Genomic DNA, 25,730 nt, shown 5'->3' with positions numbered 1-25,730 from the left:
GGGGGGGGGTTTAAACTGTTCTAATTGTGTTTCCTGTAGACGGAGGAACCAATCATCTCTCAGGTTGCTGTCCTGGAAGGTGATTAGGGGTGAAAAAAGACACTTCCCTGACTGCTTTTATAGTGGCACTGGCCAGAAGTACAGCTCTGGCTGTAGCATCTGGAATAGACAAATAAATAGATTTATACAGCAAACAGGATCACATTTGCACATTTATCACACCTGACATGAGGTAACTTTTCCTTCAATATATGAAAACGTCTGTGTCTGGAGTTCCACTTACATCTGTCAGTTCCAAATAGTCCTAGCATGGACAACCATAGTCTTTGATACAGGTCCTGTGTATACCTATTCTGGAAAAATTCAGCATTTTTCTACAGTTCATTCCAAACCACCAGAGCCCACAGCATGAAAAATTAAACCTGACTGGTAGCTATAGTCTTTTGCTTCACTTTCACTCCAGTTTTCATAAAATCAACCCTGATATGATGACCAAAGCTAATAAAAAAAGATCTCCCATAGTGGAAAAAGCAATACTGCCAACTCCTATGACTTAGAGCTACAAAGTTACATGATGTTCAGTCATGTATAAGTAAAATCAACCTGTAGGCTTCAGGGAACGACACTTACACAACAAACTGAAAATCACAAAAGCCACAAACGTAGCAAAGTGGAATAGATTGTATAAGCATAAAAATGAATAATAGTGAAACCAGGTCGTTACAATGCATGGGTTTAGGCACGTTTCTCAAATACATTTGAAAGTGAAAATGATACGTTTCTTAATAACAACATATAACTTCATTACATTGATAAGTATCTGATTTTGTACAAATCAAAATAAAAAAATAAAAAAAAAAACAACAAGAGAAAACCCATGAAACAATTTCAAGCACCAAGTGGTTGCAAGGCATTTTGTAAATACCACTGGACTATGGTAAAAGAAGTATGTGCACGCACAAGGTGTAAAGTGCTCATGGTGTAAAGCACGCAGAGGTGAAAGACACTACATGAATGCAAGGTTAGCAATGGAAAAAAAAAAAAAGGACATTGCTGATGTCGTGACAGACCTGGATGTTGCTAGAATATTTCCAAATCCTTTTAACATGTCTACAGAAAGGCTTCCTCAAGCATTCATAACTGAATCCAGTCATCAGCAAGTGTCATACAGATTCAGGATTTTTCCCCCCAGTAAAGGTGAGTTGCCTCAAACAAAGCATACATATTTAATTTCAAATTGGTTATACACTGTACCGTGAGCAAATAACTCTGCCCTGTACAAACCCTTCACTTTTGTAAAGAGGACACACCCCAATCTTCAACAGGAAATAAAGAAAATCTAACCTAGTCACAGTGTATAGAAAGAGCATGCTTGATTAGTGTGTGTAAGAGAAAAAGGCCCTGATTTAGAGGGGATGAAATAAATACACATGCACTAGTCACATCAATCTAGAAATCAAAAACTTTGAAGGCAGCAGGAAGCAAGGGCTTCCTATAACACTGTGGGGATGGTGTACTTGTGGACTAGAGCATGTTGACTTTCAAAAGTAAATTTTCACTTTATAAAATCAAATTTTCACTTATCTTAGCATATGAGGTGCAGCGAGGTGAAAAATAACCTTGCATAGAATGCAAGAAAGAAAAAAAAGAAAGGATTTTTGCTCACAGCATTGCATGATACAAGTCAGCACACCTTCGCCTCATTCACTAGGCAAGTTTATTTACACTAAGCAAAAATTCACCTTGCAAAGTGAACATGCTCTACTTCTTCAGTAAATCAACCATAGGGTTTACCAAGCATGTCTTTATGTCCGACTATCAACTACTGTGTACTAGAAAGCTACTATAACATTGCTTTTACTGAAAGCGGACCTGAACTTAAGAAATTCTGCTGTTATAGGGAACATTTACTGTGTCTTTGCGGCCGCCCGAACAGTTTCGTTTTCTCAGGCGGGAGCACGCAAAGAAAAAAAAGGTAAGCTTAAACCGCTGTTTTAGCGTTTTTTGTTTTCTTTTTAAACGGTTTGCCTACCTATATCTACTGCTTGATAGCAGTAGATATAGGCAAAAAAAAACCGGGAGGGATTAGAACCCCTGTAAGCAATACTTCCCGAAAAATGCACATTTCGTCCAGCTTTCCCACTGAAGCAGTGTAATACCTGGTATGTTAGGGTGCCCAAGCACCCCTGTGCCTACAGCCTCATACCTGTATATCTGTGATCTAAAGGTCCCCATACACTGGCTAAATTTCTGACTATTTTTAATGTACCAGCCGAAATTCGGCCAGTGTATGGGGCAGTCGGCTCCCTTTCAGCTGGCATTCCTCGATCAGCTGATCGAAGGAGCCAGCTGGAAAATCTCCATGCGATCAGAGCCTGCAGCCAATGAGCTGCCTGCTGTGATCAGGTATTCTGACAGGTACCGGCGGCACCGGTCAGATTACTATGCAAACAGCGGCGATTCTTCGATCAAGACGCCTTTTGAGTTGATGATGGAATTCGGGTCAATTTCTTCGTTCAGCCCACGGGTTGAATGAGAGAAATTGACAGGTGTATGGGCAGCTTAAGGCACCGCTGGCTCCCACTGCTAGTATCAGGAGATTTGGTGATGCTACTAATGTGCTGCTCACTGTAATCCTTGCTGGAAGCTGTGACATGAATAAGGAACACAGCTCTGCCTCTACCAAGATGGGAGTCTCCGCACAGACACGGTGCTGCACAAGGCATGCTAAGACTTATTGGGAACAGATCTGCTGCATGGAAACCACAGACAATACAGTGTTCAGTGGTCAACAGACAGCCAAAGCACCTTGGGGTAGAGCCTTCGTGAGACTGGTCCTTGAGGAAGCCTGTCAGAGTGAGTAATACGGTAAGTATGACAGCTTATTCCTCTGACTTATTGAGCACTTAATCCTTGCAGTGCATGAAAAGCCCAGTAAAGCACACATAGTAACAATGAAAGGGCCAGAGCTGGGGTAGATCCCTGGTGAATGAGAGAAATCATTGGAGATGTGCACATCATGCAGGGAGACAAATTAGAGGGTTCTCCCTCTTAGGGCGCTTAGGCAACTTCAATTTTAGGGAGAGTCGACATAGCGGTGCTAAATACTCAAGACTCTTTTTTTATAAGAAAAAAAAAAATAAGAACCATTGTTAATGTAAACACTAGTTAATACAGTTAACTATTTAATAATCGATTATTAAACCCCATGCCAGCCAAAACTTTGTTAGTTTGTGTCCCTGTTGAACAGATTTTGCATCACTTTCTGTCCCCAGAGGAAATAAGGCGAAATGTACCCAATCAGAACACAGTCTGCAAAAAAAAAAAATCTAACAATAGCGCTATCCCTTCCCTGCTCTGCACTATAATATTAAAAGTTTGGGCTTAAGATGTATTACCTAAATACAGTGGAGAAGAGTAAGGTCAGTAACCTAGCTGTGCTCTTTTGCAGCTCCGTGTAAATCCCTGGATGAATGCTGAAACTTCCCTTTGCTGATCTTCGTTCACCATCTGCAACAGCTTCCACAAAACTGGGGTTCCTGTGTATTCTCTAGACCAGGTATGAGACTTCAACATTTAGACAATTAGGCCTGGTTCACACCTAGGCGTTTTCAGTTTTGCACGATTTTTTTCTACGCATTTTTGCTTTTTAAAAAATGCGTTTCTCCCTTCACAGAGATGTCCAAAACTGCACAACAACTGCCTGAAAATACCTCCTGCATCTTTCCGCAGGACAGGCATTTTCCTACGCGCAATGCTAAGGTGTGAACTTTATGGATGGAAATGGGTGTTTTCCACGTTTACACTCAACTAAATCTGCGCGGAAAAACGCTCAGGTGTGAACCAGGCCTTAGAGGTTCTTGTCTATTCTCCATTGTACTCTAACTCTTGTGTTCAACACTGAAACAGTGTGTGTAACATCCTCAAGGACCAAGAAAGCCTTCTCTCAGCCCTAGAGGGCTGAACCCACAGGAACACAGAAGATCGCAAACCAGCAAAGGTCCCTTCCAGAAGGTTGCTCCAGATATTTCAAAGTGTAATTAGATCTAACCCACTGGGAATAAACATCTCAGTGATTGAACAGCTATTAAACATTCCGTCAGGCAATGCTAATCTCCAAGCATTGCAGACTGGATACTTCAGATGGTGGAACACAGTATAACAGGGAAAAACTCTAGAGCACAGCTAAACTAGAAGAGACTTTGTAAAATAAACACAAACTAACACATCTGCGCAATACATATACTGTCTTTCTTCCAAATCCATAATTGGCATTAATAGTACTGATCAGATAGTTGTGGAAACATCTAAAAAGGTTGAGAAAAGACGATGCATCACTGGTGGAAAATTCAGGTGTAGATTTGCTTTCAATTGAAATCGGTACAAGATTATTCGACTTTCAGGAGCATTTGCATTCCTAGTGATCAGTATGAGTAGATAAGCAGTTCTGACTTGAAGAAATGCCCATCCACACTGACCAAGCACTAAGATTGTTTAATGCAGCACAAATGATTCAGAGATTTTTTTCCATGAGGAGCATTGGATGGCATTCATCACAAAAGATTCAAATGCAATTATACACCAGGGGCTGCACTAGCTGATCACCACAATTATGTTTAGCTGTGACGTCCCTTGTTTTTAGTGTATGCTGTTGGTACTGTAATGGCATTGACTCCGCACAGCTCTTTACTCAAGCCTCTTAAAAGCAACTGAAGGGTCTCAGCTCTTCGTTTTTTTTGGGATTACATGTTATTGACCTTCTTGTACTGTTTATGTTGGCTGCTGCTGTTACTTTTTTTGCGCACTGTACTATTTGGTTCTATACCTGCGTTATTATCTACTTCTTTCAATAAAATCCTTTGTAAAACAAATGCATTTATATTAAAGAGCAAAAAAAATGATCTGCGCCAGTAATGTGTGTATATCAAAGCTGCTAAGCACTAAAAATATATATCAAATATATCCAAATAATCATAACAATGTGCCGAGCTAAAATTAAGTGTTATATGACAGTGAAAAAAGATTTCAATAAACATGAACAACATATGAGTAGAATCCAAAGTAGTTCAAACAATACAATCCGATGTGTAATAAAATCCAATGTGCAAAAGTCAATAAACGTGCCGGAAGACACAGAAGGCAGTCCGCAGAGATGAACCAGACTTCCAAGTATATAAAGCAGTTGTCATCCAGGTCTTTTCAGACTTTCACCTACACCCAGTGGTAACAGGTAAAGGGGGGCTCACCTAGGTTTGTGGACCCACAAAGCAGGTCTCAAACCGCGTATACCTTCTTATACAGGGGAGGGAAGTCGGGAAGGCGGTAAGTATAATAGCAGATGAATCCTCTCAAATCATGGCCGCCAGCATCAGATTAAAAGAGGAACAAACAAAAAGGAGACAGTGGGTACCGTCTAAAATAAAAACAAATTATCGTCTGGCTCAGCTGAGATGATGACGTCAAGTGCTCCGCCCTGGCTTGTGAAAGTGAACAGATACTGTACATTAAGGTCCTGGGTGTCAGAAAGTTCTGAGTGGGTGCCTAGCTGAGTGTCCACATTTGATACCTGTGCACAAAGCCTTCAAGAGGATGTTTAGGGGCAGAAAAATAACAGCTGTCATTGCCGACTAGCTTGTAACGGTGTAAACTTGAACACTGTCATCCTCATTCATGTATAATTATGACATGCTTAAGTTCTTGACAGAGATTCCAACCCTAACCCATTCTATCCAAACTAGAAAAAAACATTTTATGGAGTTGGGCTTTACTTTACATTATGACAAAAGCAACAACTCAAAGAATGGAGATCAGAGCCCTGAACTATAATAGGGAGGCCTCAACACTTTAGTCACCAAGAGATAAACAAAACCTGAATGTAAGTCAGCCAGATTCACCCACTGTGTGACTGAAATATTACTTTTCCTGTGATAAAACTTATATAATCCAAGGATAGGAAAGAAAAGTTCAGTAAAAACACATTTAAAAGCGCTTATTAGCAGACTTATAGTGTACACTAAAAAGACCTTTACTGCAACACTACACCTAAATGATCTTATAAAATTGTAAAGAAAGAGCACAAAACTTGTCCAGTAATAACTGAACTCACACAATGGTCACATGGTCTCCTGCAGAAGATCTTAGAGAGTGATGATCAGGCAGAGCTGGCTGTTCTGGGGCTCTGCCTGACCTGACCCACACTCTGGACCTCTACATATGTCCTTCCGTGACCCTTACGAGAACTATGGGGAAAAGGCACTGACCCCATAGTTCTCCTTTAACATATGGACATATCGGATAACCACACAAATTTAGTGCACACTGACAATTTCTGGTCCATCACCTACTCAAAAACACTGTTGCAGTCAAGACTTAAAAAGGATGTCCTGTTTGTCTCCTTTCAACATAAGGAACATGTTTACATGTCACAGACCCTTTGGCCACAAGTTCCCCCCACCATAGTAGCTGAAGCCACTAGAGAGAAATGGAGTGTTATGATAAGTTCTCTAAAAAATAGAACAGCACAATATGCAATGTACAGTATAGTAGGGTATACAATGAATAATACTTGTACACACAATGACCATGTTCCAATACCTGCCAATTGATCAGGTTTCAGCAATGCCTGGGCACCTTAAGAAGGGTATGCTTAAAGACCCTATCTTGGGCTAAAAACACACAGCATTTTTGTGGACTGAGAGGTGTCAGCACTGCCCATTGTCTTTTGCTAAACTAACTACTTCATCAACTACTGAATTTCTGACAAGATCAACAGTTTTTTTCACTTAGCAAACACATCCAATAAAATGCTTCCAATGGTATATTAAAAACAGACCAGGAGGAAGCAAATAGGAACAATTAATGGTGAAGGATAAATATAGGGACACTAGGGTGCAGTGATACAAGTAGTCAAAAATGCTGGCTTGGATGGGAAGTGATGAGGACCCATGAGAAAGCACAATTTAGTGTCATGTCAATGAGGTGCTGTGTTGTGGCATTCCAGAAATATGTGATCATATTGGGGGGAATTTATCAAAACTGGAGCAGACAAAATGTGGAACAACTGTGCATGGCAACCAATCAGCTTCTCTCTTCAGTTTGTTCAGTTAAGATTTGAAAATAAAAGAGAGATGCGGATTGGTTGCCATGCACAGCTGCTCCAGATTTTGTCTGCTCCAGTTTTGATAAATTCCCCCATAACATAGAATGGATATATATGTTGGGATTGCAGCTCCTATGATAATGAGGCATTTTTCTCAGTTTACCATTTAGGTCTCATGCATGCAGTTATTTTTTGGTCTTTACAGATGTACTAGAATAGCTTCAGTGCATGACAACCTAAGTGTTGTGCACCTTCCATTTAACCCACTAAGGACAACCCCAATTTCAAAATAGTTGGGATGCTGTGTAAGAAAAAAAAAAAAAACATAAAAACAGAATGCAATGATTTGCATATCTCATAAACCCAGATTTTATTCAAAATAGAAAACATATTAAAATGTTTAAAAACTTAGAAAATGTACAATTTTAAGAAAAAATAAGGTCATTTTGAAACTGATGGCTGCAACAATTCTCCAAAACAGTTGAGACACGGCCATGTTTACCACAGAGCAGCATCCCCTCTACTTTTAAAAACACTCTGTAAATGTCTGGGAGCGGAGGAGACCATTTGCTGGAGTTTTTGGAGAGGAATGTTGTCCTATCCTTGCCTGATATAGGATTCTAGCTGCTCAACAGTACTGCTCAACAGTTATGACACAACTTTGTCATATTGTTCATTTCAAGATGTGCCACATATTTTCAATTGGTGAAAGGTCTGGATGGCAGGCAGACCAGTTAAACACCCGGACTCTTCCACTACGAAGCCATGCTGTTGTCATAGATGCAGTATGCGGTTTAGCATCGTCCTGCTGAAATATGCAAGGCCTTCACTGAAAAAGACGTTTGGATGCGAACTTATGTTACTCTAAAACCTGGATATTTCTTTTAGCATTAATGGTGCCTTTTCAGATGTGCAAGCTGCCCATTCCATACGCACTAATGCACCCTGCCCATACCATACGCATGAATGCACCCCCATACCATCAGAGATGGAGACTTTTGAACGGAGCACGGATGACAAGCCAGAAGGTCCCTCTTATCTTTAGTCTGGAGGACACCACACACATAGTTGCTAAAAAGATTGTCAAATTGCGACATCTGACCACAGAACAATTTTCCACTTTGCAAAAGACTATTTTAAATGAGCTTTGGCTCACAAAAGATGGTGGCATTTCTGAATCACGTTCAGATATGGCTTCTTCATTGCATGATAGAGCTTTGACTTGAATTTTTGGATTGCACGGTGAACTGTGTTCACAGGCAGTGATTTTTGGAGGTATTCCTGAGCCTATGCAGTGATGTCCATCACAAAAAATATCGGTATCGCTGCATCCCTAACGCAGCCTGTCGGGACTACAGCAATAAACACAAAGGTTTGAATTGGGCTTTATGAAAATAGCAGTACACAATAATAGCACTAAAGCCAAACATCTCATAATGATGGTACAACCTGGACTCTAGTGTGCAAATTAAAATTTTAATTAAAACAATAGCGAGGGGACTGGAAACTGGCATGCTGAGGGAAGATCCATTTCCAGTAAGGATCAAGCAAATGCTGCCTAACACTTTGTGAAGTCCTTCAAACTCTAGCAAACACTTGTAATCCTTCTTACCATAGACTGAAGTTGTACCTTCTTCAGAAAATACTACTTTGGATAATATATATTGGAGGAATAACTGCAGTAGACTTTTTGACTCTTGCAATTGTTCCTAGACTGCTTTAGAAGCTTGCTTATTGATTTTAGCTGGTGTTGCACTCTGGTTCACTCACTGCACTCACTCTGCTTTGGCCCATATAGATCTTTGCAAAGTTACAGAAGAAGCATATGAGCAAACGGCATAATAAAATGGTCATGTTGCACATTAGCTCAATCACATACACTTATGCAGAAGTTTCCAAGATAGTCTGTACAGCCTATTTCAAATACTTCACATGTTAAGTGGAAATAATTTATTTTGTGCTGCTTATGATGTGACCTATAAATGTTTTCTTCTGAAGCCTTTAGATTCTTATTATCAAAACCCAAGAAATATATGTTTACAGGTAAATTGTTTCTAAAGAGCAATCTATGGAACTTCGCTAACCCAGGGTGCTGTCAAGATGCAAGCATGAAAGACAAGATAAAGCAGATTGCATAACATTTCACTACAGTTCAATAGTTCTCAAATGTCCCCAATTTCTTAAAGCCTAGAATTATTTTTTCACAATGAAACAATTTTAAATGCAATGCTAATGAAAGTTCTTATTAGTAATATTTATATTCATAATGTATGTAATCCCAACATACTCCACATCACTGATGCTTGTAAGTATTCAAAAGTTGTGTTTGTTTCTTTGCTGAAGATAAATGAGCACTTATGATGTTGGCACGTGAGGCAAATTACCTCACTAGTAACTGCCACTGTATAGTAATATGCCCCTACTTTCATTCAGCACCAGTATTGTTCATAGTCTGCCCCTAAACTGTGCCCTCAAGTAAAGTTGGTGCCCACACTGTCCAATAATGTGCTCCCATGTGGTGCTTTCTTTCCTCACAAGTGTTACTTTATATGTTTTAATACACATACACTGTAACAAAAGAGAGAACAATGTCGCACAAAACACAGATTGGTGGCATTGAAGTTTATGGGGGCTATTCACATCTTTGAGGGTTGTCGCACGGACAAAATTGCCAGTCACGCAAAAAGGTACAGGAGCAATTTTCGGATGGTTGCCCCCCTGGTTTGGGTCCCATAGATATCTCTATGCATTGAAAACCGTGCGGTTTTCAATGAACAGATACGCGATCTAAAACACGCGAAAACAGCTCAGCATCTGAATCGCCTAGTTGTGAACCTAGCTTCATATAACCATTCAACAATCCTTGCTCTATCACTACTGTGCCTTTACCATTATCAATGTTGTTTGCATTGCTTTATTAAAAAAGCTCATATGGCACTGCTACCAGTGGCTTGGGGGGCATCTTGACACACTGTCCCAATGACACAGGCTTTTAATGTTTTACCAAAGACATTAATCCCTCCTTACGACAACTGTATAAATCACTGCATCATCCTAGCTATTGGCATGACAGTACATCGGGTGACAGGGTTTGCCATATTCCTCTTCATTTACATCTTGTAACCAAAAAGCGATCATAACTGGCTTTCTAACATGTCACATTTCACAATTTCCCTGTTATGAATGACAGGAATGCTTTGGAGAATACTTGAATGTAAACAAAAGTGTTCGGCATGTTCTTGTTTCTGTCAGTTTTTCCCATGACAAGGACTAGACTCAGCACTGCATTTCAAAACAATTTCACTTGCTTCTCTTAGAGCTAGTTCCTATTGATAATGATTCTTAGGAAAGGTCATGCGCAAACCAAATACAGAGCATTCTCACATATGTGCGCTTTGAGAACATTTTGGGGGGAAAAAAATTAATGAGCTGCAGTTTGGTGTGTTGTATGCTTTAGGATGTGGACAAACTTCAAAGGTAAACCATACAATGCAACAGAGAATGAAAGTCACAAATATTTCAGATTCTCACCTGTCTCCAAAATCATTTGTTTCAGACAACAATGAGAATGATGACTAGTTGCTGCATATTGCCTGCGGTTTACCTCCTCTACTCATCTGTCCAAAACCAAACATGTTTCCTGTCTTGGATGTAGGAAAAAAAGTTGTTAATATACACAGGGCAGCGTATCCCTAGTTTCTGCAAATCAAACGTTACACCCTCTCAATGTTTGTGAGTTAGTGCAGTTAACCATATTATGCATATGGAGGAGTTGCACGCCCCTGATAATGACACTCTAGATAAATTCTACTCCCAATGGACCGTCTAAATGCACTTTTTTAAACCAAGCTCTCTAAAGAATACACATTTTTTTTTAAATGCCTTTTGTTCTGTGGTCTATTTCCACTTTATTTCCCTGCTGTCTTTTTATTTGGGATTGATCATTTCATGACCTTATTATTAAATTCTCCAATTCAGCTCACTTTCCAGTTCAGTTATGTTGTCCTAGATCAGTGGTTCTCAACTCGTGGGTCGCGACCCAAAAGTGGGTCGCGACACCCTCTGCAGTGGGTCGCGGCGTCATGTCTGCATAGACCGGCCCATCTGCATTAGAGAGAACTAGAGGGGGAATTTGTGGTTCAGCCTGTGGAACCTCATAATGTCAAACTGTCCCCTCTCTCCCGGCCTCCCCCGGGCTCACCTTGAATACTGCACAAGTTGTTTTGTGTAATAAATTAAAATGTTTCATAAATGAAATCATTTTTGGGTTACACAGGTTGAGAACCACTGTCCTAGATTGTTCACTTTTCCTGCCTTCTCCAAACTCTTCACCCTTTTGGGAATAACCCTGTTAATTTCTCCTTTACCTTTATGCAATGGCTACTTGGTTTCCTGTTTGAGGCACATCTCAAGCAAGACAAACCTTGATGTGGATTCCCCTATGAGGAATAATTTACATGCCTAATACATTGTCATAATACAGGCAGTCCCCGAGTTACAAACATCCGACTTACATACGACCCCTACTTACAAATGGAGGCTATTACTGTACTGCAGGGGGTCCTAGGCTGCAGCCAAAGTGTACTGCGCAGCATTTCAGTAGTGGTAATGCTACTGTGCTCGCACCGACAAGGAGCGCCCGCCTTTTTTAATCTGGTTTGTAGTACTGTACGTACATTACAGGAAGTTGGCTCTTGTTAGACGTGCAGACGAGGTGCCTGCCTCCTCTTCCGGGTCACACTGAGCTTTTTACTGCGGTCTGTATCCTCAATAGAAAGATTTAATCTTAATTCTTGTCCTTGAGACAACAGGAAGTGAGGAAATCTAGGAAAGGAAATTCACTCCTGTAAGAGTGATCATGGGAAAAAGGTGTCTCTACTGAAGCTTTAGCACCAATCCTTGTTTCCACGACAACCCAAAATTTTCAAAATCCAATTGTCACAGGAACAGAAAGTGAGGTGGAATCTTCTGAACAGGTACACACACAGCAAAACAAACTTTACAGGGGGTAAACCCTTCCCTATGCTATCTAAAACTAAAAAATATTTTTCGGCTGAAGTTACATTTAAAAGATTTACCTGTTCCAACTTATATCCAAATTCCACGTAAGAACAAACCTACAGTCCCCATCTTGTTCGTAACCCAGGGACTGTCTGTATGGCTCCCTTATTGTCTGTGCGCAGGTAATTGTGTATAGTTCTTGTAATAAGAAGCCTCATTACCTCCACTATGTGATTTTGTATTACGAATATTCACCGCTGTGCCATGTATTTTGGATACCAAATGCGATTTATCTATGTCCTATTTGCAATGCCTTTATTATTTATTAAATAAAACAATGAAAGATTTAACCATAATATACAAAGGGCTTCGAGAACAAAATAACACCACTTCGATCAAGTAGTATATGTGGAACGGATCACAAGGGTTATGCTTGACATATTGACTGGCCATAGATGGGTTAATATCTTTCTAAAAGGAGCACCCGGACCTGCCACTGTTCTCCATGTGACTCATTCAACAGAGTAGCAGTACACACCTTTGTGGCATATAGGCCAAAAAGCACAGTAGGCACGCAAATTGTTCAACTTACTAGTAAAATGCATGCAGCCCGCTTTCTAAATTAATGTAATTTTGTTATTAAGAAAATGGTCAAACCTTCACTTCGGGGTTATTAAACCCTCAGCGTGTTTTTGCATATATCTACTGCTAGCAAGCAGTAGATATATGCAAACACATTTTTTTCAAAACCCTTTTAAAAGGGTTTAAACTTACCTGTGTCTCCGCCGCACGCTTCCGTTTGAACATCTGAAGAGTCTCGGGTGGCCGCAAAGGATCGTGGGGCGTGCGCATGCGCACTTCAGATGTTCAGCCGGGAGACGAGGAGAGACACAAGGTAAGTCTATGGGGCAGTGTGCACCCGCACAGACTCCGTGGGACATCAGAGAAGAGGACAGAGGAGTCAGCGCTGGATCTGAGACCCGCACCAGCGCTGGAGGGACAGCTGAAAAGGACAGTAAAGAAGAAGAAGATGATCGGATTAAGAGGCATCATTTAAGGTAAGTCCGTACAGCATGATTGGGAAGGGGGGGGGGAGTTTGACTTTAATGTCACTTTAAATAAAAAAGGTTAGTTCCAAAAAGTGCCTACAGACATTAGATCGTGGTTAGCCATGCATTCACCACGTGGTCATCAAATGATCATTCTAAAGACACAAATGAGTTTGCACTGATCGGTTGAACCTACCTGTTTGTGCCTAGATAAGGAGCAGGGATCTCCATCAGAGTCAGCTGCATTAGGGAAACAAAACTGATTTGGCCCACAAACATAAACCTCTAATTTCACTAAACAACTTAGGCGCTTACGTTGAACACGAGCTTGCTGGGTTCTGTACAGTATGGCCAGGCTAAAAGGAAGATGTTAACATTGGACCAAGACCAACCATTTGTTTTTCTTTACATTTACTTTAGTTAATATCTGTGAGCAGTCAAAGTTCGGTGGGGTGTTTTTCTAAAAGATTGGCACCACAAAACATAAGGTTAATATTTTGATCCTTGAATGCGCTTATATTCCTAAAAACCCAAACTGTTTGCATGCACATTGAGTGTCTTACTTGTGGTAGGAGTAGGCCTTTCTGTTAAAGCCTGTAATAACAACCGATTTAGGTGCCACCCTCTAACTGATGGACAGCACAACTAACTACAAAGTGGCAGAAGTGTGCATTGTTTTGTAGGCCAAAGTGCAAATGCTGACAGAGAAGTATGTTTGGGTGGTGACTGAGCAATGTCTGCGCTCAAAGGAGAATCCTTTAAACGGTTATTAAACCCTTGCATGTTTTTGCATATATTTACTGCAGTAGATATATGGAAAACGTTTAAAAAAAACTTTTTTAAAAGGGTCAAAACTTGCCTGTGTCTTCGCCGCGCGCTCCCATCCGTACATCTGAAGAGTCTCGGGCGGCCGCAAAGGATCTTGGGGCAGGCGCATGCGCAATTCAGATGTTCAGCCGGGAGTTGAGGAGAGACACAAGGTAAGTCTATGGAGCAGCGTGCACCCGCACAGACTCCGTGGGACATCAGAGAAGAGGAGGACAGAGGAGTCAGCGCTGGATCGTAGACCCGCACCAGCGCGGGAGGGACATCTGAAAACTATACTAAGGAAGATGATGATCGGATTAAGAGGCACGCTTTAAGGCAAGTCCTGACACTAACATTGGGGGGGGAGGGGAAAAAAATTAGCCTTTAATGTCACTTTAACTGTGTAGTCAACCCAAAGTTACATGTGCAGACTGTGTGTGTGTTCTCCCACAGTGTTGCAGCTCCCCAGGCTGAAGTGGGGCAGCACCACAATCCTCGCTAGCTTTTACTTATCAATTGTTGGTCAACTTTTTGGCGCTTCTGATTTGTTTTGACTGTGTGTACATGACCACATCTCAGATTGGTAAACTTATATGGAAAACTTATATTCTAGTATTTCTATCATAACATGTTGATAATTTTTCAGATTGTGACCCATCAATCCATGAGAAAAAGGATCATCCCTATTGCAAGGAGACTTTTTAACAAGCTATAATTCCCCCTAGGGCAGTCCCACATGGCCCAAGCATTGCACTGGACCATTTGCAGCCACACCTTAACTGATAAATGATCAAAGCTATTTATCAGAGTGCTGAATATTTGAGGGTGTTCCCTCCATTACCCCAAATAAAAGAGAAACCAAACACCATACAGTCCTCAGAGGACAGCTGTAGCAGCACCAGATATTTAGCATCCTGAACTGTAAAGACAATAGTTTTATATAAATGTTTTGTGTCCTTAGCAAACCCTTGGCTTTATGGCGCTAACTGGAATTATGTTACAACATTGCTGCAAAAATTACCACACACTTTGCATTGCAAATGTCTCATATGGGACTCCTGTAGGGCTGGACAAATCTCAGGAGCCAGGTAGCCAATGCTTCTTAAAAATTACAGCTGGTGTCAAACTTTTGGGGTTCTCCCTAGTTGTTGTCAATGGACCTGTCCCCTGAAAAAAAAAATCCTGCTGGCACCTGGATTGGACAGACTGGCCACCCCCAGACTATTATATACAAATTGTGATTCCTGAAATTTCCAAATACAGTAAACTCCCCGTTATCTGGCATCCATTGGGGATTGGTAGATTCCAGGTAAATGTAGTTTCTGGTTGCTTGAGAGATACCATTAAAAATAGATCTAACTAATGCCATACCACATACTATACCATATCATAACATAAACTCTGTATTGACCTCATATTAATATTGAAATGCAGTAATCAAAAGCAAATGAAGACAAATAGACACAATCGTTTGCAGGATAATACATGCCACAGATCAGCAAAACAGGGTTTTTTTCTGGTTAGATGAGAGTTCTGGTTAGTTGAATACCAGATAACAGAGTTTACTGTACATAAGCAAGGATGATATACATGTGAATAATCAATTGTTCAACTTTTTATTGTTTTTTCTTGTTGCTTGCAATAATCTCATATTTACTTTTAGGCCTCATGCACACACAATGCAAAAGCAAAATTGAATATTGCTTATATACGCGTATATGCGTGCACTATCTGCAATCCCACAATGCATCATTCGTAATAGCAATGTTAATGAACTGTATGCGCGTAAATACGCAGAAATACGCTGCCCGGACGCATCTCGGTTCCATTCTGTTTTTGCGCATATGTACGCTACGCAAATATACGGCTCCATACGCAGCTATGTGTATGGAGCCATTTATTTGCATATGCTGCATATGGTACTGTAGGCGCATATAAACGGCAGTGTGAATAAGGCCTTAAATGCATGGAAGACATTTCAAAGTTGTTGACAGTGGGACATAGAGCCACCTGTTCACTGCAAATGTATAATGGGCATTGGCATTTAATATATGGAAGACAGGTGAAATGAAGTCTGAGCAGGAAAATGTGTCATGGGGATGTAATTCCAATTACCTTTATTTTCTCAGGATTCGGAGCACAGCAGTGTGTCTAGGGTGTAAAAATTCTAACTTATAGGGTTATTCACTAAAGGGTGAAGAGTTTGGAGAAGGCAAGAGAAGTGAACAATCTAGAGCAACATAGCTGAAGTAGAAAAATTCTCCCATATAGCTCACTTTCCAGTTCAACTATGTTGTCCTAGATCAGGGGTAGCCAAACTCTGGCCCTCCAGCTTTGGTGAAACCGTAAGGCCCTGTTCACACCTTTACGTTTTGTCGTGCGTTCAACGCTCTATGAACGCTCTACAAAAACGTACAAACTTGAAAATCCCATTGTTTTCTATGGGTATGGTTCACACCTTTCCGTATTTCAGCCCGTCTGAACGCGCTAAAAAACGGCCTACGCCTAAAGAAGTACATGTACTTCTTTGGGGCGTTTTGGTCTCGCGTTTCCATTGGGATACAGCCAAGTAGCCCTCGGAAACACGTGTTTGTCGCGCGTTTTTTTACCGTGAATCGCGGTAAAAACGTGTGACAAACGCGCATATTCAATACGCCTAGGTGTGAACCCAGCCTTAATCCCATGATGCATCTCTCTCTGGGAGTCATGTCTGTGGCTGTGAGAATCTTGCAATGCCTCATGGGATTTGTAGTTCCACCACAGCTGGAGGGCTGGAATTTGGCTACCCCTGTCCTAGATGGTTCACGTCTCCCGTCTTCTCCAAACTTCACCCTTTTGTGAATAACCCTGTATCTAAAAACTTCCAGTACCCATGCACCTTTTTTTTTAAAGCACGATGTAACATACGGTCCATCAGCAGTCTTCAGCTAGAGGACCATGGGGTACATGTAGTAGACCTTTTCGATACTGTATGCCCTTGCAGTCTGGTCCACAAGCATGACCTGGACATGAGTAAGCATTTGTCAGCGATATTGTTCTTCACCGATTAGCAAAGTTTAGGTGTTTCCAATATCATGATATTACTGGTGCCACCATTTTAACAGTGGGTATTATTATTTTAGGCATCACTACAGCATGTCAATTAACGTTACCGTAAATAACAGTGTGCAGCAGCACAAGAGGGACTGAAACCCAGGGGGGTGTCTGCAAAGGCCATACACTCATGAACTGGTGTCTGCGCCATAAAACATTTTTGGATTAGAGTATCAACCATATAAAAATATTTTTGAGGTATAGAGCTATAAAACCATACAGGCTTCTGATGCTACTACATGGAGACTACCGGCTGTATTAGTAAGGACTGTCATGTGGTGTTATTGTTTATAGAAAGCAGTGAAGCACAAGGAAAAAAAAAATGTTGCTTTATAAATAAATTCAGCTAAAGATAATAATTAGCCAAAGTCCCTTGTGGCAAAGAACATCTCAGGTGAAGACATAATTGTGTATTTTTCCAGCAAGAAAGGGAAAATGAGTTATTGTAACGTAACTGACTCTCTGACAGCGCAGGCTGTTCCTCCACATCCACTGTCAGTCATGCCCCATTCTTATACTAACACCGCCAAATTCATGTAAATCCACTAATACAACACACGCCACAATAATCAATGATATACAGAACAAAAAACAATAAGATCCACAAACTCCAAAAGTCCTCTGCTCTAGTACCTGATGCCTCCATTGCCATGCTGACTTCCGGAACAAGTTCCACATGCTCAATATATACACACACGTAACAAAACTATGCAATATGTAAACAACAGTAACACTTCTCAGAGCATCATCCAAAGATTGCAGAGGACACGATCCAACGACGACGCTCACCTCTCCTAAATTCTACCACCTTGGAGGCTAAAGATACAATAAAAACTGAAGGAATATGATGACCAATCCAAAAGTCATTATTACAATGAGCAGATGACAGAGCGGAGAGTCATTAGCTTGAAAGGATGTGTGTCTAGGCGAGCAGGGGCTTGATGAAAGAAGATTTATGAACCTGCCATGTCCCTGCAATGTTTTATTAGCCATCCTCGGGCACAAGCAGGATGTGTAATTAGTTGTTCCGCTCGCCCAATAAAGGCCCCTGCAAAAAGAGATAAATAAAAGGAGCTAAAGATGTTAACTGCGTGAAATGGAGTCTGCAATGACAATGCCACAGAAGCTTATTAAATCCACGGATTCCCATAGGGAAGCATAGGTTGTGCCCCCCACCCCCCATTCACACCTGAGCGCTTTGGGCGCATTGTCCTACGCGTGACGACGCTCAACATCACAATTGCATTCTTTTCTGTGGCCGTTCACATGTTTACGTTCAGTCGCTTGGTTGCATGGTTTTAGGCCCCCCTCGACTTCAGGCGCAAGTTTACAGGCATTTCCTTTGAAGAACTGCTCCCCTCATCTACAACTGCATTCCATTGGCCAAAACAAAAGCACCTGAATATTTACAACTGTGCAAAGCTTGCAAAATGAGCATGTTTTGGATAACATTTCATAGGAATATATGCCACAAACAAAGCTCTGGGTAGGCGCTGTGCCCGCTTCGGGGAGGGCTGCGCCTGCGGGACTTTGCACTTGTCCCCGTGCACGCTCCGTCCGAGAAGGGCGCCTTTTTTTCATATGAAAACACGCGGATTGTGCACATTTCTACTCACGGTTTCAGGGGGTTGTGAATGACAGTCGCCATCTTGCTACAATGTAACAGAATATTGTCTGTCTCAGAGTTCTGAAGGTTCGATACGGGAGGGGAGGGGGGGTGAGGGGACAAGCGAATCAGGGTAAGGGCTACCGGCGCCGCAGCCAATCAACGCCAAGTGGGCGTGTCGTGGAAGGGGTGTTCTGCTAGGTATTAGGGAGCTGTCAAAGCGGCAGAGGTCACTCCCTTGGGTGGCCGGACGGGGAGCAGTAAGGGAAGAGGAAGGAGAAGGGGGGTGGGTTTGCTGACCTCGCTGGGGTTAAATATGTGCGGGGAACCGATTAAAGACGTGCATGCTGTGTACATCGCGCTGCATGCATATCGCGACCGAAGTGGCGGCGACTTGCCTGCTTGTGTCCACGCTGGACCGGAGCCAGCTCGACAAAGCGCAGACGCCGCACGGCCCGTGATATTTATCTAAATAGCCGCGACCAAGTTTCATGCATTGGAATTGTTTCTTCCCATGATACCTTCCCCCACCCCTCTCTTGTTTCTTCCTAGGGGTTCTCTGGCTGTGCTGATATATGAGATTCTCCTCCCACCCCTGCCCCCTGCTATTTTCCAGTGTCAGCTAATATCCAGCGGCCACTACTCCTCCTGCACTGGGAGGTCACTCAATATTGGCAGAATGAGGCGATTGCTATGTGGATGTCACTGTAGGGCGCTGTACAATCTGCTTTTCAGCAGCAGCATCCTCTTAGTAACAAGGAGAAGAAAAAAAAAAAGTGTTTTGTGATAAAGTAACTTTAGTCACCCGCTACAGTTCTGTTTCTGAAGCACAATGTACAGCTGAGTTGTGTAAATCACCTGTCATGGGGCCCCTAAGGTTCCTCATGAATGGTCTGTCCTTCTATGGCTGGGGCTGCAATTTCATGCCAGCGATCCTTGTAGAAGCAGAACGGATCCCAGGAACTTCCACACCGAGATGATGCAGCATTTCTCAGCTTAATGAGGATTCATTTGTTAAAGTAGAACTCCATCCAATATGATTTTTAAAGCTGATCTCTGCTCTACGCAAATAACAAATGGCATTCTTACTTGAATTCTGCTCTGATTTGTGTAGTTCAGCGGTGGGCATTATAAGCCAGAGCTGTAGCTAGATCCTTTTGCACTTGAGGCAAGAACAGAAAATTGTGCACCCCAACAGGCGCGTGATGTCACGCGCAGCGCCGGTCTTCAGGATGACGGGGCAGAATCCGCTGGTTCCCGAATCCGAAATAACACTGTCACTTCAGGATGGCCGAACGGTGAGGAGAGAGAGACACCAGCTGTCTTATGTGGGGGGGGGGGGGTTGCTTGAGAATTACTATTAACTCTCAGACAACCAGAAAAGAGCTATCTGGCATCTACCAATCCCCGTGGGTGCTGAACAACTGGAAGTTTACTGTATATTAAACACACATTTTCTCTAGCTGTCCTTGGGATAGCACTGTGACCATGCCAGGAAGTGACAATAAATCTCTCCAACATGCACAAAAGAACAATACCATTTTTTTTTTTTCATTTTTAGAAAGGGGGAAGAAGGCTGGAACATCTGTTGTATTGCTGTTGGAGATTTCCTCTCATCTCCTGTCCTGACAACAACAATGTCACCAAGACAGGAAGTGAAGAGAAATCTCCCCATGGCGAACAAACTTATGGGTTTGTTCTTCTGGCACCAAAATTAATTCCCTATAATGCTTAGCATTGTACTGGGAACTGTGGCCAGGTGGAACATTCTGACCAATAAAGTGGTTTTAACAATGTGCCTGCCCCCTCACTATACATGTCAGCTCTCCCATCAGTCTTTTGTTTGTGTGTGTGTTGGAGTTAGGCCCCATTCACACCTGACCGTTTTGTAGCGCGTCCTACGCTCGATGAACGCTCTACAAAACGGTCAAAAAAATAAATAGCATTGTAGTCAATGGTATCGTTCCCACCTGTCCGTATTTCCGCCCGTCCCGAACGCACTACAAAACGGCCCACGCATGAAAAGGTCCCGGAGCGTTTTTGCTGCGTATTGGTCCGTTTTGTAGGGCGTTTGCCATTTGGATACTGCCAAGTAGCCTTTGGAATCGCGCGACTTTTTTACCGCGAATCGCGGTAAAAAAACGCGTGACAGACGCGCATATTACAATACGCATAGGTGTGAATGGGGCCTTAATGCTACTATACTATGCAGTGCTAGTGTGCTTTCACAGGAGCTGTACACTGGCATATACAGTGCTATTGATCTGAACTGGAAACTGAGCTGAATTTGATAATTTTTCTACATCAGCTATTTTGTCCTAAATTGTTCACTTCTCCTGCCTTCTCCAAACCCTTCACTCTCTAGTGAATAACCCTGTAAGAGTCCGAGGCAGAGGTTGTTCAAATGCAGCTATTATGGGGCGAGTAGGTTTTGCATCAGCAGGTCAAAGCAGTGATGGCTACACCATCAAAATGTAGCACACCTCTGCCTTTCTTCTTAAAGGAGAACTATGGGGTTAAGGCTTTTCCCCATAGTTCTCCTTAGGGTAATGGGAGGAAACAAACTAGCGTCCTCCCGTCACCCTAAGCTCAGTATACCGCGAGCTACAGCTGAAGCGGATCCCGACAATTATGTCTGGATCCGCCCAGCTGCGTGAGTGACCGCTGCTATCTAGAGGCAGATCCAGCTGTACCCGCCCCCTCCCCCGTCCGTTCCACCAGTCAGCGCTGGCGGGGAGGGGGGAATCCAGCCCCTCCCCTGTCACGGCAGAGAGCTGTGACAGGATCGAGAGGTGAGCAAACGCCGGTAGGTGTTCGCTCACCTCCCGATCTACCGAGCCGACCTGTGACAGTTTAATTGTCACAGGTCAGCTAGAACTATGAGGTGAGTGAAAAGCACTCACCTCATAGTTCTCCTATAACCAGTTGGAGTGCTATGCAGCCAAAGCATGCAAACGAAGCGGTGTGGTGGAAAACCAACATTCATCATCTGCCTTCTTTTCCCAGGCACCAAGTAGAGCACAGTCATCAGCAGCTGCACATGCACCTTGCTCTTTCTCTTCTCCCACAGCTAATCCTGCCATTGCCTCGTAAACTGTAATAGAGGAGTTGGCTGAATGATTTCACCACTGCTTTACTAATTTACTGCAGGAGGATGTATTCAATTAATGTTATCTGATGTTGAAGAGGAGAATGACAGGACCATAGAGGGAGGGGACAACAGGCAGGTAGAACCAATTGCTGGTCAATTGCCTATTGATGCTTTTCAGATGCAGTTTGGCTCAAGCGATAGGGAGGATGGAGATATGTATTTATATGACTATGGCATGAGGACAGGTTTAAGGAACTGGGTTTTTTTTCACTACTTCAGTATGCATGTCCTGTGTTGTCACCATTCACAGAGGTAACCAGGAGGTAACCCAACCAGGTGAGGATCAGCAACACGATCCCTCTTGTTTTCCTGCTTAAGCAAACACTGGATAGTGTAATAGACCGGTCAGTGGAGGCATAGCAGCAGGAGAAAGAGGAGGACTTCCTGGTGTCTCAGGGCCTGCTTTATCATGACTTTGTCCATGTGAGACAGCACCAGGCAGAGGAGAACCATGAGGAGGAGGTTTGGGGTGCCAGCACTGAGGTGGAGGAGGACATGCAGCAGGCTATCAGGGGTACCTTTCACCCCTCCCAAACCCCAGGAGTTGTACATGGGTGGGGAGAGATAGTTCATGACAACATTGTTCTCAGCAACCCCGAGGACTTGGGTTCCTCTGTCTCCATAAATTTGCGGCAGATGACATCATTCAAGCTGCAGTGCCTGCGCAAGGACCTCAGGAATAATCAAGGAGGGGACCATTACTATTTGGTCACCTTTTTGGATCCACATTATGAGGGGAAAATGCCATAGTTGATCCTGTCATTCCAGAGGGAGCAAAAAAAAATAACATGGCAAACTCTACCTGGTCTCACCCTTTGAAATTGCATCTTATTCAAAAGGATAACATACTGTGCCTCAAATCTGTAGATGTTTTTGTCTTTTGTCCCAGAAAAAATACATTGTAATTTTTATGACAATGGCACAACCATCCTGGTCTCTCCCTCTGACCGTGCATCCTAGTAATAAGGATTGCATCTGTGAGGGCAGGATTACTAATGCGTGACAGTACCAGGAAGTGGAAAGACAATATTTGTAGGTAAAAGCAAAATATGTTTCTTTAACTAATCGATGTAACATGATTTCATATCAGAATGCAGAGCTATATGTGAATGTTTGTTTTCGTGAAAGGGGGTAAAGATCCACTTTAACCACCAGGAATGGCCATGGACGGGAGCCTTATAGGAGCGGGAGGGCGTCTTAAAACGTCTTTCCCCTCCCCCCCGCTCATGCGCGCTGCCCAGCGTGCACATGAGTGGGGAAACTGTCAGAAATGTAAACAGCCACTGGCCATTTGACTGCTATTGGCCATTTTAAGCTGCAAAAGGCAATAGCAGGCTGGCTATTGTACCTGTTAGCTGTGCCACCTCCCAATGTTGATTAGTTGGTTGCAGCCCCAGTAAAGTGAACTTTGCCTAGATTATGTACGCTAAAGTACTTACAACTTCTGAACAAACAGTGAAATCACTTTAAAGCAAGCCCTGAATCACCGGTGTAGCTATAAGCATTGTGGAGACAATTGTCTTTAAAATTCAAAACTTTAGCTCTTTTCTTATTACTTTCTATAGAAGCAGCATCTTGGCAGTCTGCTAGACATCTAATGTAAAGACATGGCAGGTCTTTCTGATAGAAACGTGCTCAAACTCAACTTTAGAGTCTTTGTTTGTATCTTCAAAGAAGAATTACTTCATAAACAAGTAGCTAGAAAGGTCACAGATGGTTTGTTTTAAGTTGCTTGTTACAAACACTTCAATGTCCATAGTCTGGGCACAGATGCACTTTATATTACAGGTGTACAACTGTGGCAAGGTCACTGAGCACTAGCATGACCTGTAGGGCAGACAAATGTTCTAAGCCTAAAGAGACACCCCTCCCCCCTCTATTTGCCATTGAAAAACATCAATACAAATTAGGGATGCACCAATACTGTTTTTTCTGTATCGAGTCCGAGTACCAATATTTTGGTTTTAGTACTCGCCGATACCAGATACCGATACTGGCATCCGTGTGCCTGGATTATCAGAAAAAGACGGTGTTCTATTGAAAGAACATTGGCTTAACTTCTGTCGCAACACTGGTCATGACATGCCTCCCGGCTGCCTGATCAGTCAGGAAGCCAGGCTGCCTGATCAGTCAGGAAGCCAGGCTGCCTGATCGGTCAGGAAGCCAGGCTGCCTAGCAACAAGTGAAGCCAGCTTCCTAGCCAATCAAGAAGCCGGAAGGCGGATCATAACCCACCACCCGGCTTTCTGATTGGCCTGGAAGCCATGTGGCACTGCTGGTCAGAGAGAGATCTCCCTCTGACCGCAAGTTTCGGTATCAGGGATAAGTATCAGAGCATTTGGGCAAGTACGAGTACTCGCCCAAATACTCTATATCGGCAACGATACTAGTAGCGGTGCATCCCTAATACAAATTGTAAAATATATAAACATGTAACAATGGCATTGTGCATACCAGTTCAATTATACTGAAACTGTAAGTTAAAATTACACAATCATCAACTGGCCTGAAAATAATATACACGAACTGTTTAAAAAAATGCAGATTTGCTTAGAGATGTTTAGGGCTATTACCATCATAAAGATTATTCTATAGGCTCCTATGATTTCTATCTTAATACTAGGCAGAGGATCAATGTTGTCTTTAACCAGGGAGATTTAATATTATTACTTTTCATTAATTTCTCTTTTTGAAATCCATTAACATATCATCTTTTTTATTAATATAACTTATCTTGGATTTTGTCATAAAGCTCCTTTCCCCTCTCAAAGGGTCTGTTTTGCACTGCTGGCCAGTAATATTAAATTTGTTGTCAGATTTTGTCACTTGTCATTGCAGCCAAGACACCTCAGTTAAACTGCCAAGCAGCTGTGTTTTTTTCACCTACCCAGTTGCTGCATTACATAACCAATGGCAGGTTGTGGACTGTACTCATTTCATAGAGTAAACTCGCTTGCAAAGGTAAGGTCCACTATAGGGTCTTATTGTTGGAGGATAAGTACTATCCTTGTCGCACTCCTTACCGATATGTCCCTTGTAGTAGGGGGTGCTTGCAGTGACTGCGGATGGAGCCGTGCATGTCAGCAAAATTGCAGAAATGACACCAGCACACCACTCCTTTTAAGATAGCAAAAGCTTCATTTATTGAAGTTTTTTGTCATATGACAAAAAACTTCAATAAATGAAGCTTTTGCTATCTTAAAAGGAGTGGTGTGCTGGTGACATTTCTACAATTTTATTGTTAGAGGAGTCACATTGACTGTAATAACAATCTTGAATTAAACTGACAAGAATCACCAGAAGCTGTAACAGGTGGGTAAATCTGGCCGTTATACCTCCCTCCACATTAAGGCCTGGTTCACACTTGGGCGTTTTACAGCGCGTTCCTACGAGCTGTAAAACGCTCAACATGTGAAAACCAATAATTGCCTATGGGCATGGTTCCCACCTGGGCGTTTTACAGCGCGTAGGAACACGCTGTAAAACGCCCTACGCCCAAAGAAGTAAGGAGCTTCTTTGGGGCGTATTTGCCGCGCGTATCCATTAGGAAACAGCCGGATAGCCCTCAGAAACACGCGTTTGTCGCGCGTTTCTTTTACCGCAAATCGCTGTAAAAACGCGCGGCAGACGCGCATATTCCGTACGCCCAGGTGTGAACCCAGCCTAAGGCCTTGTTCACACCAAATGCAGAGCAGATCTACATGAGTTTCTGCACACGCAGTGCAGTGGGTTGTGCCGCGTTTTTTGCCGCGTCTTTGATGCGTTCTGGGCCCCGTTTTCGGTTAAAAAAATATTTTTTTTTTAGTTTAAAATGAGCTTTCAGTGCGTTCCAGGGCGTTTGCATGTGTTCCAGAGAACGTTCCTGAAACGAAACGCTGCCATGTGAACTGGAGCTAAAAATACCATTGGAATACATTGGATGCA

At 42.5% G+C, this 25,730-nt stretch overlaps 1 protein-coding gene across 5 annotated transcripts in view; it reads right to left on the bottom strand.

The window, feature by feature from the left end:
- Positions 1-18,743, bottom strand: part of DPF3 (double PHD fingers 3) — a 163,677-nt gene extending 144,934 nt beyond the window's left edge. For all 5 annotated transcript variants that reach the window (XM_018561647.1, XM_018561648.1, XM_018561649.1 and 2 more), the window contains exon 1: positions 18,666-18,743. In XM_018561647.1, the coding sequence (XP_018417149.1) occupies positions 18,666-18,697 (32 nt within the window). In that variant the 5' untranslated portion in view covers positions 18,698-18,743. The remainder of the gene's footprint in view (positions 1-18,665) is intronic.
- Positions 18,744-25,730: the final 6,987 nt, after the last annotated feature.

This window comes from Nanorana parkeri, unplaced genomic scaffold, assembly GCF_000935625.1.
Source record: "Nanorana parkeri isolate BGI_ZX_2015 unplaced genomic scaffold, ASM93562v1 scaffold535, whole genome shotgun sequence".
Lineage (NCBI taxonomy): Eukaryota > Metazoa > Chordata > Amphibia > Anura > Dicroglossidae > Nanorana > Nanorana parkeri.
This window is presented reverse-complemented; position numbering and strand designations above follow the sequence as displayed.